A 14828-nucleotide genomic window follows, 5' to 3' on the forward strand; every position below is an offset into this window, starting at 1 on the left:
GCATACTGTATATACGTGTGCACTGCATACGTCTGTGTTACGCATACTGTATATACGTGTGCACTGCATACGTCTGTGTTACGCATACTGTATATACGTGTGCACTGCATACGTCTGTGTTACGCATACTGTATATACGTGTGCACTGCATACGTCTGTGTTACGCATACTGTATATACGTGTGCACTGCATACGTCTGTGTTACGCATACTGTATATACGTGTGCACTGCATACGTCTGTGTTACGCATACTGTATATACGTGTGCACTGCATATGTCTGTGTTACGCATACTGTATATACGTGTGCACTGCATATGTCTGTGTTACGCATACTGTATATACGTGTGCACTGCATATGTCTGTGTTACGCATACTGTATATACGTGTGCACTGCATATGTCTGTGTTACGCATACTGTATATACGTGTGCACTGCATATGTCTGTGTTACGCATACTGTATATACGTGTGCACTGCATATGTCTGTGTTACGCATACTGTATATACGTGTGCACTGCATATGTCTGTGTTACGCATACTGTATATACGTGTGCACTGCATATGTCTGTGTTACGCATACTGTATATACGTGTGCACTGCATATGTCTGTGTTACGCATACTGTATATACGTGTGCACTGCATATGTCTGTGTTACGCATACTGTATATACGTGTGCACTGCATATGTCTGTGTTACGCATACTGTATATACGTGTGCACTGCATATGTCTGTGTTACGCATACTGTATATACGTGTGCACTGCATATGTCTGTGTTACGCATACTGTATATACGTGTGCACTGCATATGTCTGTGTTACGCATACTGTATATACGTGTGCACTGCATATGTCTGTGTTACGCATACTGTATATACGTGTGCACTGCATATGTCTGTGTTACGCATACTGTATATACGTGTGCACTGCATATGTCTGTGTTACGCATACTGTATATACGTGTGCACTGCATATGTCTGTGTTACGCATACTGTATATACGTGTGCACTGCATATGTCTGTGTTACGCATACTGTATATACGTGTGCACTGCATATGTCTGTGTTACGCATACTGTATATACGTGTGCACTGCATATGTCTGTGTTACGCATACTGTATATACGTGTGCACTGCATATGTCTGTTACGCATACTGTATATACGTGTGCACTGCATATGTCTGTGTTACGCATACTGTATATACGTGTGCACTGCATATGTCTGTGTTACGCATACTGTATATACGTGTGCACTGCATATGTCTGTGTTACGCATACTGTATATACGTGTGCACTGCATATGTCTGTGTTACGCATACTGTATATACGTGTGCACTGCATATGTCTGTGTTACGCATACTGTATATACGTGTGCACTGCATATGTCTGTGTTACGCATACTGTATATACGTGTGCACTGCATATGTCTGTGTTACGCATACTGTATATACGTGTGCACTGCATATGTCTGTGTTACGCATACTGTATATACGTGTGCACTGCATATGTCTGTGTTACGCATACTGTATATACGTGTGCACTGCATATGTCTGTGTTACGCATACTGTATATACGTGTGCACTGCATATGTCTGTGTTACGCATACTGTATATACGTGTGCACTGTATATGTCTGTGTTATGCATACTGTATATATATGTGTGTGTGCACTGTATATGTCTGTGTTATGCATACTGTATATATATGTGTGTGTGCACTGTATATGTCTGTGTTATGCATACTGTATATATATGTGTGTGTGCACTGTATATGTCTGTGTTATGCATACTGTATATATATGTGTGTGTGCACTGTACATGTCTGTGTTATGCATACTGTATATATATGTGTGTGTGCACTGTACATGTCTGTTATGCATACTGTATATATATGTGTGTGTGTGCACTGTATATGTCTGTGTTATGCATACTGTATATATATATATATATGTGTGTGTACTGTATGTCTGTGTTATGCATACTAATAGTGGTGGTAAACATGTGGCAGTATTATTTGGCCCTTATGTAGGTAATATTGCTCTAAATTACCATGTTGGCACTTTGTGGTAGATAAGTGGGTTTTGGCTTGCAGTTTGGACACTCGATCGCTAAAAGGTTCGCCATCACTGTTACAGGATATTAGTATCCCCCTTTGCTACTAGGCTCTGTATAAGTATCGAACATTCGATTGGTCCTTGTATTACGTGGACAGTCATCTGAAAGGCGGACATGTTAGGCCCAAATAGTATGGAGTGTGAAGGTCTTCCTTTCACTTATGCTCTCCCTTGCCTTTAATGGACCTTCTGTTTCGATCTGTTAATAAAGGGGTTTCCCACGAAACAAAGTTACTCTGTAATCTCTGTCAGCTCCATAGAGATGAATGGGGCAGCCTGGCCAAGCACGATCAGCTGCTCCCCTCATCATGGAGGTACATCAAACTCTCTGTTCTCGTGATCAGACCCCCTCCGATTAGCAAGTCAGGTCCTATCCACAATTCTAACTTGTTTTGTGGAAAAACCTCTAACAGTGAAAAAGAGGGTGCAGGCTTCTGCACCATTATTTCCCACTAATAATAACAGAAGGTGACAGCATGGTGGCTCAGTGGTTAGCATTACAATCTTGCAGTGTGGGGGACCTGGGTTCAAGTCCCAAGGTCAACATCTGCAAAGAGTTTTATATGTCCTCTAAGTGTTTGCATGGGTTTCAGCTGGGTCCTCCCGTTTCCTCCCACACTCCAAAACATACTGGTAGGTTGATTAGATTGTGAGCCCCTTTGGGGACAGGGACTAATTTGGCAAGCTCTGTGCAGTGCTGTGTAATCTTTGTGTGCTATACAAAGAAATTATTATTATTTATTATTAAGGTGTAATGGAACATAGATGTGAACTAAGCCTAATAAAACACTCTTCCTGAGGTTATTTCTTGGGCTACGGATTACTCTTGCAAGTTAAACTATTCACAAGGAATGCAGCGACATTTTGAAAGGTGTCGCCTTCGATGAACCCCTTTCTAAAGTACAACTTTTCTACAAAAAAAAAATTGTTATTGTAAATGAAAAACAAGTTTACAGTTAATATTCTGTAAAAGAAAAGAAAAAATTCTGAAAATTATTTTTAAAGATTTAATTCACACTGTTATCATGGAAAGAAAAGCCGATTCTGGAGCTTTATTATTGCTGACCAAGTTTTGATCAGGGATCCATTAGAGTCCTGTCAAAGTTTTGCTATTAAAACACAGAAGCCATGGCACCAGTGTGAACACTGCCTAATATACAAATCGAGTCAATGCAGCACAGAAATCGAGCATTTCAGTGCTACAGACAAGAAGAAGCTATAAAAAGTTACCGCTGGCGATCTGACTTGTAAGTGGCTGTCAGTTCATCAAACAAGGTGCTGTTCATCTCCATAAAGGCTTTTAACACGTTGTAGACGAGAGCGACGATTGCCCTGGTGGGAGAACAAGATGAAGATAGTGAGGAAATAGGTCATGTATGTATAACAAAGTAGATATTAGTTAGTTTTATAATACAGCAGTCCCATTGCCGACTATAGCAAGGGGAACTAAACGCCTGGGGATTTTAGGGGAAGTTTAGGGCAAAATAACAATAAAATAAGTAATCTTCTAAGATATCCAAGATGTAGAGATTGGATTCTAGTTTATATGTTAACAGTATAATTGTAAAAATACCTATGTAAAAGTTCAGGGAATTAAAAACAATTAGCCAACAGTTCTACTATTGGAAAAGGGTCTCATTTTATAAGCCACATATAGTATTAAGGCGCACCTGTGTTCATGTGATCAGGTATGAGCCGAAATACCAATATACAGAACCAAACAACATTGAGGGAAAAAAAAAAAAAAACACCTTCTTATAATCTACCATTTATATAGCTCCATAAAATCCGTAGCACTTTACAGATCTTCACCAGTAAGTTGGCAGCCATAGATCTCCGTCTATTGTAGAGGAGATTTCCACACTACACATTAGATGGTCAGCAATCCTGCAATAGTCAGGTTCAGCTGGTACACATCTAATGTGTATGACCTGCACTGGGCTAGGGCTCCACATGGTTGTGATAACAGACATGTTTTTTTTTTTGTTTTTTTTAAATGGATTGTCCAAGGCACCTTGTGACCATTGAAAAAACATGACTACCTCACAAAATGCAAGCAACAGAGATATGCAGACGATGCGGTTTTACCATGAATTCTAACATTAGAATCAAAGCCTTCAACATAAGAAAATCATTTATCAAATTTCACTTACGGATTCCAGTGTTCTTTAGAAATCCTGTAGAGACTTGCAAACATTATAGGAAGGATGACGTTTGAGTTCTCCTCTATTAAACTCATGATATATTCATTGTTCCAATAGTATAAAGCTCGCTCCGCCACCTTCCAATGAAAAATAGGGAAATGATGTTTAAACAAAGAGCAAAATAAGACATATACAATATACCTGCACAAGACTATTCTACCCTTAGTTGCAGTATCAAGATTTTGGCTACAAAAAAACCCCCAATATTACTCCCCTAGCTCTCTATTCTCATATGCACAGGACCCTTTGCAGATTTTTAATTTTGTTTAATTCCCCTCACTGTGTATATGTGCTGGAGTTCAGTGATAGGGGATGGCCTATTTTATATTACAATGCAGGGTTATTATAGCTGAAGTTATATATAACAGCTTCCTCTGGTGGTTACACAGCATCCTCTATTAAATTCCTTTAGGTATCAACACAACAACAGACTGCTGCCGAAATACATATACAACTCTCTGCATAACGGTAAGAAACCCAGAATAAAACCTTGACCCAAACCTGCTACAGAAACTTTATTTCCTAACTGGAGATAACCCCTATGTTCTGCTTTTGGTCAATATTATATTGCAAGTTTGCACTAAAATTGTGTGTGGATTATTGCATTTCAGATAAAAGTAAAATCATTTAAAGGATTTAAAATGTATCTAGGTTAAGAGTTTAAAGGCCAACTAAATGTGTGTGAGAAACAGTGGGCAGCTTGGAATGATTTTCTGTCTGCTCACCCATTATGACGAAAAATTAAGTAGATTACTGAGAAACAAGTAGCAACACTCCTTAAATCATTATAACAATTGGAGGAACTTAGATGGGCATTGTTTAATGTTACGTTTTAAACTTTATGCTATGACATGTATTACTTGATATATATTTGTACTTTGAAAACTTGATATTATAAGCTAACATCTACATCTGTTTGTTTTACAAAACAATAAAAAAAAAAAAGTTTACTATGGTGCAAACTATCTGGACATAATAAACCTACACTACAAAGACCCTTCCACACGAACGTTTATGGCGGCCATAAGATCGCCGTAAGAACATCAGCTAGCATATGGTAGGCATCCACGTGCATTGTGCACAGTATGGTGAGCACGACGTGGGTCACTGCCACCGCTGAAAACAAAGACAAAGCATGCTCTATCCTTTGCTGTACGCATGGCGCGACAACACGGCTCCCTATGGAGTGGAGAGATGAGGAGCGCGCTCGCCACGTCCCTACTCCAGCCAGCCCCATGCTTACATTCGGTCAGCATACATCCGTGTTAAAGGGACCTAAAGCTCATTTCAGCATCTTTACATGGGATACCCAGCACGTGTACAGTGACAAACACCGCAGCAATCCTCCACCCTCACCTCTGCTACTACTTTTATAGTATTCAACAAATTATAATCCATCATCCCTTCAGTTAAAGAAAATTCTTAATTAAGTGCAGAACAACGAAATAATAATTGGGATTAATTGACTGCCTTTATTTTCCCTATACAATAACAAACACCATTTATTGGATGTCGAGGGCGGTAACTCATTTCTGAAGATCACGGCATGGAGATCAACCTATGCAATGCAGCAAAATTGTAGCGTTCTACCAATCAGAAAGCAGACGATTGCAGCCTAAAATCCTATAGCCATTCCGCATTCTGCCTTAAAGAAACCCCAAATCTTATACACTTTTGTCCCTTCGCTAGTTTTAGCATTGTATGAAATAAGTCCACTGCAAACTGGAATCAAAAGTCCAGGAGGTATCGGGCCCTTTTCACACAGCCATTGTGGGGATGTATATCCCGCTGTCCAGCTGCAGTATGGAGCAGGTGCCGTGCTTCGCTATGGAGAGGGGAGGGGTGAGTAGCACAAGCGATCCTCCTCTCCAGCACCCTGCTGTATGCTCACCCCGGCTATGGCTGGACGACCATATGGCAGTGCTAAAGTAGCCTTTACACAGGAACTTCACAACAGAGTAATGGGAATTAATTGGTAGAAAGCTTTGCTAAGTGTTATTGGCTATAAAAATTTCACACTTACTTGGAAATGAGGGCTGGAAACACACTTAGAAATCTGTTTAAACAAAGGCTCTTGGATTTTGACAAACTGTGATGGTTCAATGACATCCAAGATCTCCTCCAACTCGCCAAGAAACATGACCTACAAGGCAAAGTATTGCACATCGTGATGCTAAGGTCTAGCAAACACATGCAATAAACCAGACACTAGACACAATGTCATAGACAAGAAAGATCACAAATTGAACATCATTTTTCAGAAATTTTCAAGACAATTTCAGAATTAATTATTTTAGGGACCAGTTTATTTCTATAGGGGTTATTGAAGTCTTATTAATAGAAACCCCCCACAATTCAGCCGATTCTAATAATGTTACCCTTCAAACTAGTCACATAGCAGGACACCTGTCATCGGGTCTCTATTTCTGTCAACTCTCTCTACCTGTCACAAGGATTCCATCCCAGCCTTTATCTAGTCAATTCATACATTAATCATTATACAATTATCTTTTCTGTATTATGTAAATTAGGCTGGTCACAGAGGGAGAGAGAGAGAGAGATAGAGAGTGAGGTCACCCCCTTCCCTCTCCTCCCCCTGCTAATGTCTGTGTATAATGTATAGTAAAGCATTGCCAGCGTCTGTGCTTTATCTGCTGCCTGTAAGAGACACAGACATCAGCTAGTTGTGTATAGGAGTAACAGCATGTCAGGCTGTTACAACTGCTAAAGGATGCAGCCATGTTTATTGTACTGTATGTGTATCTCATACACACACAAGCTGCAGGTGGGGGAAGGGGTGCCTGCAGCAGGAGTGTCACATCATTATACAAGCTGTCAGTCATGTGTATAAGACCATCTCATACACACAGAGGCTGCAGGGGGCGCCAGCACCAGGAAGCACATGGAGGAGACATTACACCATTAGACCTCACATAATTACACAGGCTGTCAGTCATGTGTATAGGAGTATCTCATACATAGGGATGTACCAAGACCAAGAGTGCCGTATGACAGCTGGGTCACTGCTCTACCCTGCATGGGGGACCCGTGCAGAATTTAGGCTAGGCTCACAGAGAAACCCGCCGGCCTAGCCCAAGGCCTCTTAGTGACCGACGTAAAAACCCCTATGGGCGGTCACTAAGGGGTTAAAAAAATATATTTAAAAGGAATTGTCTTAGAGATCAGTGAACGCCAATCGCTGGATCAAGACAACTGGGGTTTCATCTCTCTAATGGATAATGCTGCAGCCTCACTCCAGGATCTGCAGCATTTCTAGTCTGTGTAAATGTCCACATGGAGTGGAAAAGTTATGGCTTTTGAGTGAAAAATCCACCATAGAATAAAGATCTCTTACCTCTTTTTGACTACATGTTTTGGGCCAGAACTTCATCAATCCTCTAATGACCTAATAATTGATTTCAACAAATTATTATTATGATCCACAGAATGGGAAATAAATCTTACAATGCAAACATAAGCTCAATACTCACTGGTTCTGTAAGGGAAGGGTCTTTTTCCAGGAACTGTACTATACAATATGCCAGCTGCGGATAGAAGAAAAAAAATAGAAAACTTAATAACAGATGCAAAAATACATTAGATTTTCAGAAGATGTGTCTTTTCATAGTACCATCAAGTTATGCATTTAGTCATACATTCCCAGGAGAATTAACTGTTCTAAGTAGGATAATATATTTAAAGAAATAAGTATTTTCTAAAATAGATATGTCAAGGGCGCAGCTATTCCCAACATACCTGTGCGTGAAAGAGGGATAAGCTCCTGACTGTGTGCAGAGGAATCAGCACTTTCACAAGGAACTGTTTATGTTCTGCTTTCAGAGGTAATGCAAAGCCATTGATAATACTACAGGAGAAAGCAAACAGACATGTTATAGATAGTAAGACAAGAAATAGCTACAAGTAGATCTAAAAAAAACAAAAAACAAAAAAAACAAACAACAGCAAATTATATAAAAGTAAAGTCGATTTTGCAGTGAACTTCAGTCAAAAAGTATCAATGGAATAGTTAGCATAGTACATTGTAAATGTACATTGTCCAAAAAAGTTTGTTCAGGGAATAAAGAAGAATTACGATTTTTTCAATCTGTTGTAAGGATAAGTTGGGGGGATTCCCGACAAAGGAAAGAACATGTAGCACTATATTAACTAATAGTGTGATATGTGCTTATCTCCTCTGAACATAGGGTGCAGCCAGATTGTACACTCAACAGAAGCTGTGGACAGATACTAAACAGTTGTATCTGGTCCTCCAAAGGCTACAAAGACCTACGCTGAGTGTATACATTGTTCTCCAGGAAGAAGCAGGATGACTAAATGAAAAAATGCAACAGGCTGCAGACTGCTCAGTATAAGGGTACATTCACACGCGGTATGCCCGCCGTGCGAGCATACCGCCATGTGCTGGAGAGGAGGAGGTGCTGACCCCTCCTCCCTGCATAGAAAACAGCGGCGCACAGCCGCACACTCGCCGAAAGATAGAGCCATCTCTATCTTTTTACGGTGTGCGGCCCGGATCGGTGCCACACGTGTGGCACCGTATCCCCGCTTTGCCGCTATTGCAGTCTATGGGGACGTACATGGAGCCACAAATTTGCGGCCGCATATACGTCCCCGCAGACGGCCATGTGAATTTACCCTAAGTGTCAGGAAACACAGACAGAAGCAAACAGGAGCCCATTATAGTCTATGTGCACGTTTAGTTACATGTCAGACGTTTTCTTGGCGTACATTCTAAACGCGCACAATAATCGTGTTGTGAATCTTCCATAGCTACCGTCATTAGGACATAAAACTATAATGCTAAATCTAGAGTGGCTGTAAAGCCTCATAAGTAAAACTTACCTTCCTAATATTTCCAGCAGTTCTGCTACACCATTAAAGTGTTCTGTTTCATAAACAAATCTGGAATAAAACGACAAGAATATTAGGAGATAATTCCTACTAACTCGGGGACAGGCACGACTTATCTGTATGTCACACTTTGAGTGCATATATTTATCCTCACAACTTACTCACCGTAGAAAAATATTGTTAATCTGTTTTCGGATAAATGCTCTAAGCCCAAGGAATTTGCCATAAATTCTGTGTAAGACTGTTTTTAAGTAGTCCCTTTCACGAGGGTCTTCGCTGTCAAATAGCTCTAGGAGCTGAAAAACAAAAATGTCAGGGGAGTAAGTATCTAAGTATTACTTGTGTAACACAAGACCCTATCATCATATACTGTCCGTCACTAAGCAGTTATAGTATTGGACCTTGTTCACACAGATGGGAAATGCTGCACAACATTACTAAACATGCAGTATACATAACATTTTATTTTCCTGGTCAGTACAATTCCGGGGACACCAAATTCTATTAATTGTATTTTTTTCTTTCTGGCTTTTTCGTAATCTTAACACTTTACAAAAGAAAATAAAAGAAAAATTTACGTGTAAAGCTTTTGAGACTTAGAAAAAAAACAAACACAACCCTGTAAGTGAAAAATAAAATATTTATATCTTTTATTAGATAGCGGTAACTAGCATTGCATGTTTGGCAATGAGGTCCATGTGTTTTACATTGTTTGCATGCAAACGCCTGCATTTCAGCGGAATCGGCACAAGACCCTCCGCGTTCCATTGCATTTCGAAAATGCAATCCAAGCAGAGCGTGTGCCCACAGGGGTGAAGAGAGTTATGCTTATTCATACCCTGATATAATAATTAGGTTACCATATCTAAAGTTTCAATCATGTCCCAAGTTCTTTAAATGGGTTGTCTGGCTACAAAGACTCTCTTACCAAGTATGGTTATCCTCTGGAATATATAATATACAATACAGAAACAGTGGGCATCTATCAGCCATGTAACAACTCCTACATATAAGGCCAGTTATAAACTAGATACACAGGGGTGAGCCACACACAACAACAAAAATGGAAAGCTAGGCCTGCATTATGACCGAGGCTTACAGAAAGCTCCCGGATATAAACACTTATGGAATGTCAAAAGCAAATTCTGCCAGAATGTGCTGGACCTGAACCTGGAGTCGTCCAAGGTCTTCCCAGAAAAACTATAAAAATCCCCAATTCTTAATTATCAAATAAATATATGGACATCTTTCGCTTAAAAGGGAAAGCCAAATCTTGATCAATTGTGTTAAAATTCTGTGCCCAATAATTTCTTAAAACGTTTAAGATGGGACTAGTTGTTACCACAATGGGGGCTAAGAGCGGATTACACAGTACTCAATAACACCGGAGTATTAGGCAGGTTTCACATCTCTTACATGACACCTATTATGCCTGAAAGACGTGGTGACTTATAATAACCCTGGAAGTTATACAGAGGATAGGGCCTAAGGTACAAGATGCCACAGCTCTAATACTGCCACTATGCAGTGACCGGAGGCCAATCTGCAATAGCCCTGCACTCAGCTTCTGGCTCTACATTACAATACAGCCACTATGCAGTGATTGGAGGCCAATCTGCAATAGCCCTGCACTCAGCTTCTGGCTCTACATTACAATACAGTTGTCTCTGTGGCCGCATCTATAAAGTAAATGGATAAAGAATGTGCACTTGTAGACACTAGGTGGCAGAAGAGATCACAATAAAACTGAACACAACTGAAAAAGCTGGGAAATTCCTCGAAGGCCCAAATCTAAATCAAGCCATTAAAGGGGTTATCCGGGTTTAAAAATTTTTTTTTTATGGCCGGGCTGGGGAGGGCTATTTAAACATAATAAACATGTACTTGCCTCCTCCGGTGCTGCCGATGTCCCGCGCCGCGGCCCGTCTTCTCCGTGCGCCGGTTTCAGTACAAGGGCGCACAGGGAGCTTCCGGCCGGCCGGATGCTCCCATGCGCACCATCTCCCAGCGCTTACAACGCTGAGAGATAGGGACGGATGGGAGGAGCCGTCCACATCGCGGACCGGAAGCTCCCTGGGCACGGATCGAAGTGACCGCGGCGCGGGACATCAGCGGCGCCGGAGGAGGTAAGTCCATGTTTATTATGTTTAACTAGCCCTCCCCAGTCCGGCCATAAAAAAATTTTTAAACCCGGATAACCCCTTTAAGGACGCAGCCTTTTTCATTCATTTTTCCCCTCCCCACCTTCAAAAATCTATAATTTGTTCATGTTTCTGTGTACAGAACTGTATGAGGGGGGGGGGGGGGGGAATCCAAATTCAGTGAAATCGATGAAAAACTGCATCTGTGAAATTTGTGGGGTTTTACACTCTAAAGGATCTGTGTACAGTGTCATTTTTGTGAGAGGAGTTGACGTTTACATTGCTACCATTTTGAGAACTGTCCGACCTTTTCATTACTTTTTTATATGTTGCAAAACGGTGAAAAGTGTCCCCATTTTCTGCTAAAGGGTTGAACATCAGGAATAACTTTTTATATTTTAATATTTTGGGATGCGGTGATAGATTTTAATTATTATTATTTTTTTTTTCAGCCCCCCCACCCCCTAACGTACTTTAACTCTCAGTTGTCTGACTGACCCAAACATTTACTGCCATACAACAGTATGGCAATAAACAGGGAATTTGCACAAGATCTGTTACAATGTGCAAATTGAAATCAACGAGCAGCTTATAATGCTGGAGGCGGCGATACACTCCATTTGAAGGGTTATTTTCGGGCTGGTGGTTGAAGTGTTTGCATAATTTTCATGCTTATTACATATACCCAACTTAAAGTGGATACAAAAGCACGTGCCAGTTATTCTACTAGACTCAACGAGATTCCAAAAATGTCTGTCTCTTAGCAACAAACGTCTTCTTTTGGGTCTCTAGCAAACTGAACTGGCTTGGCAGGAGAAAGTCCATTTACCCTGCCTAATAGTTTGAGATTCTTATCTACAAGTTGATACGGAGCACAGCCCTGGAGACAGAAACAAGCTCATAACACTTATGTTTAGAGGAAAGAGGAATTAGGAAGGGATTTATGGTATTTAGGACTGTCAAACACAAATCAGACTGTCCACATCCCAAGAACAATTATTTTGTACATTGCAATCTACAAAATTTCTTTAAAAGCCAAACCAAAAAAAAAAACCACAAAAATAAAGCTGAGCTGGTAGTGACATGATCCAAGTATAGTCACCAACCTGACTCTTAGATACAGATATCAACTCATAGGGTTTCTACCAGTTCCTTGAAGTGAACCGGTCTTTAGGATGACACATTTTTACCTAATGACAGGTTCCCATTGACTTTTTAAAACTAAGTACTAATCTGCTTTTATAAGTAACATTACTGTATCTACTCACTTTAAAAGTATATAAAAGTAAACCTGCCTTTCCCTACCCTTGAGATGTAGTGATTGAACCTCTGTCCTCCCCCCCCCCCCTCTTTTTTTTTTTTTCTAGTTAGTTGTTTGGTTAAACTATATGTATTTTCCTGTTTTCCTTTCTGAGCTTGAGACCTACATGCATATAAATTCATGACATAACTAAATATGGGGCTGCGACCCGAACATGTGCCTGATCTGTAGGCTTTCTGCTCGTTTGCAATAAAGTTTATTGAACCACAAAAGTATACCTGGCTCCCTACCTGCAAACTGCATCAATTCACAGGGGCGTCAGAGTCCCTGTGTCGTTGTCATCATCATTATCTCCTCTCTGATCAGATAGCTCTACCTCCCTTCCACCCCTTCCCTCCCTCAAGGAGCAGTTATCTGAAGAGGATAAGCCGAGCAGAGGAGATAATGACACTACCACAGGGACTCACATGCCCCATGACTCGATGCAGTTTGCTGGCAGGTAGCCAGGTAAAATATATATATCTATATATAATGACAGCTTCCCATAGCCTTTATAAAAGCAGATTAAGAATTGGTACTGCTTCCTCACTAATAAAATATATATATATATATATATATATATATATACACACACACATATACACAAATGCATACATACATAGTGAGGAAGCAGTAATGTAACTTATAAAAGCAGATTAAGAATTAGTATTACAAAGGCTATGGGAATCTGTCATTAGGTGAAAATGTGTGTCCTCACAACAGATTCACTTTAAAGGGAACCCGTCTTCAGAAATTGGCCTAATAAACCACTAGCAGTATGTTGTTATTGTTTCTTTCATGGTCCAGTGTGGTGGCATCATCCAGAAAATCAACTTTGAAGCGAGATGGATGTATAAAGTCAGGGAGGAGTAGAGTTTAGACGCAGGGAGAGCTTGACTTCAGTGTTAAATACCTCCTCTGATTGACAGCATGTGCTGTACTTCTGGACATCTGAATCAATGAGATCCCTGGACACAGGGCCATCAATCACAGCGGAAGGGGCGTACTAAGGCAGGGAAAGCTTGACTTAAGTGTTAAACTCTCCGCCTCCCTAATCTTCATAAAACCAATTTACATCTCACGTCAAAGTTGGCAGATCTGGATAATGCCACCACATCAGGCCATGAAAAACATGATCTATAAGCTACTCAGCTGCTTGAAAACACACTGCTAGTGGTTAAGTTGGACACTTTCTGATGACAGGTTCCCTTTAATCAACCCACTAGTAAAACTGGGAGACTCCTTTAAGTTGAATACTCAAGTTGCTGTGAATAGTCAACCAAATTAGGAAAATTAAAGGGTACAAGAGATTTCTTTCCTTTGGAAATTTCCCTCAACAATGAGGGGGGTCAACCATTGTAACAGAATATTTCTCCTATAGCATCACTGGAGGATTATATTACGCAAGGTGCACTGCACCCCATAAATAGGCAAGTGTAACACCCCTAATCTCCTCAATGCATCCACTCATTTGTAAAAAAAAAAAAACATTGAGTTGTGCATCACAGATCATCCCGAGTCCTGTTTCAAGGACATATTTACAATTGTTGCTTAGGAAGCAACACAAAAGATCCTTTTGACCAAATAAAATTTAACTTTTAATTCAATACTCATTAAAAACCAGGTTGTGAATTTGTCACATGTATGAGCCTTGACTTGAAAGGACAATTTAAAAGATTATGGCGGGTATGGAGATATGGTCTAAATTGATACGGTATATTGGTGCAGTGAGCTGGTGAGACGGCGTGATTCGCTAATATAGATATTACAATGAGGTGTTAGCGCGTCTAGATACACAAAGAGGTGCTACTCAGCTGATATGCTATCGGGGAATACATATAAAGCCGCTTTTAGGAGCATCTGTGTTCCTGAATGGGGACCCCAATGGGTCCTTTCTGCTTTAGTGTGTGTAGGATTCACCTCTGTGAGATGTCGCTATTTGCCTCTGGGATTCTTTCACCCTGACTGTTTCAAGGACTGACCACAATGCAGAGGAAGCAGTGCATTATAGTGATACATGTGATCATGCTTACAGTCATGGTGCTGTAGTTCCATGGGGAAACAGGGACTCCTTGCATCACATATACTGCACAGTGGTCTACTGAATGGACGATTGCATATGAATTGTCATCATGTCCTAACCTGCCCCCTGTCCTCTCTAGGTCGACTATCCATTACGAGAATCACTACATTTGTTAGGAG

At 40.5% G+C, this 14828-nt stretch overlaps 1 protein-coding gene across 4 annotated transcripts in view; it reads right to left on the bottom strand.

Annotated features, from left to right (window-relative positions):
* Window positions 1-14828, bottom strand: part of PPP2R5E (protein phosphatase 2 regulatory subunit B'epsilon) — a 57935-nt gene that overhangs the window by 11453 nt on the left and 31654 nt on the right. For 3 of the 4 annotated variants that reach the window (XM_072115844.1, XM_072115843.1, XM_072115841.1), the window contains exons 6-13: window positions 9351-9481; window positions 9177-9236; window positions 8070-8178; window positions 7805-7858; window positions 7669-7719; window positions 6337-6456; window positions 4263-4390; window positions 3340-3441 (exon numbers count right to left, since the gene is read on the bottom strand). In XM_072115844.1, the coding sequence (XP_071971945.1) occupies window positions 3340-3441; window positions 4263-4390; window positions 6337-6456; window positions 7669-7719; window positions 7805-7858; window positions 8070-8178; window positions 9177-9236; window positions 9351-9481 (755 nt within the window). The remainder of the gene's footprint in view (window positions 1-3339; window positions 3442-4262; window positions 4391-6336; window positions 6457-7668; window positions 7720-7804; window positions 7859-8069; window positions 8179-9176; window positions 9237-9350; window positions 9482-14828) is intronic. The other variant, XM_072115845.1, reaches the window with a different exon arrangement.

Source organism: Engystomops pustulosus, chromosome 7, assembly GCF_040894005.1.
Source record: "Engystomops pustulosus chromosome 7, aEngPut4.maternal, whole genome shotgun sequence".
In the NCBI taxonomy this organism is placed as follows: Eukaryota; Metazoa; Chordata; class Amphibia; order Anura; family Leptodactylidae; genus Engystomops; species Engystomops pustulosus.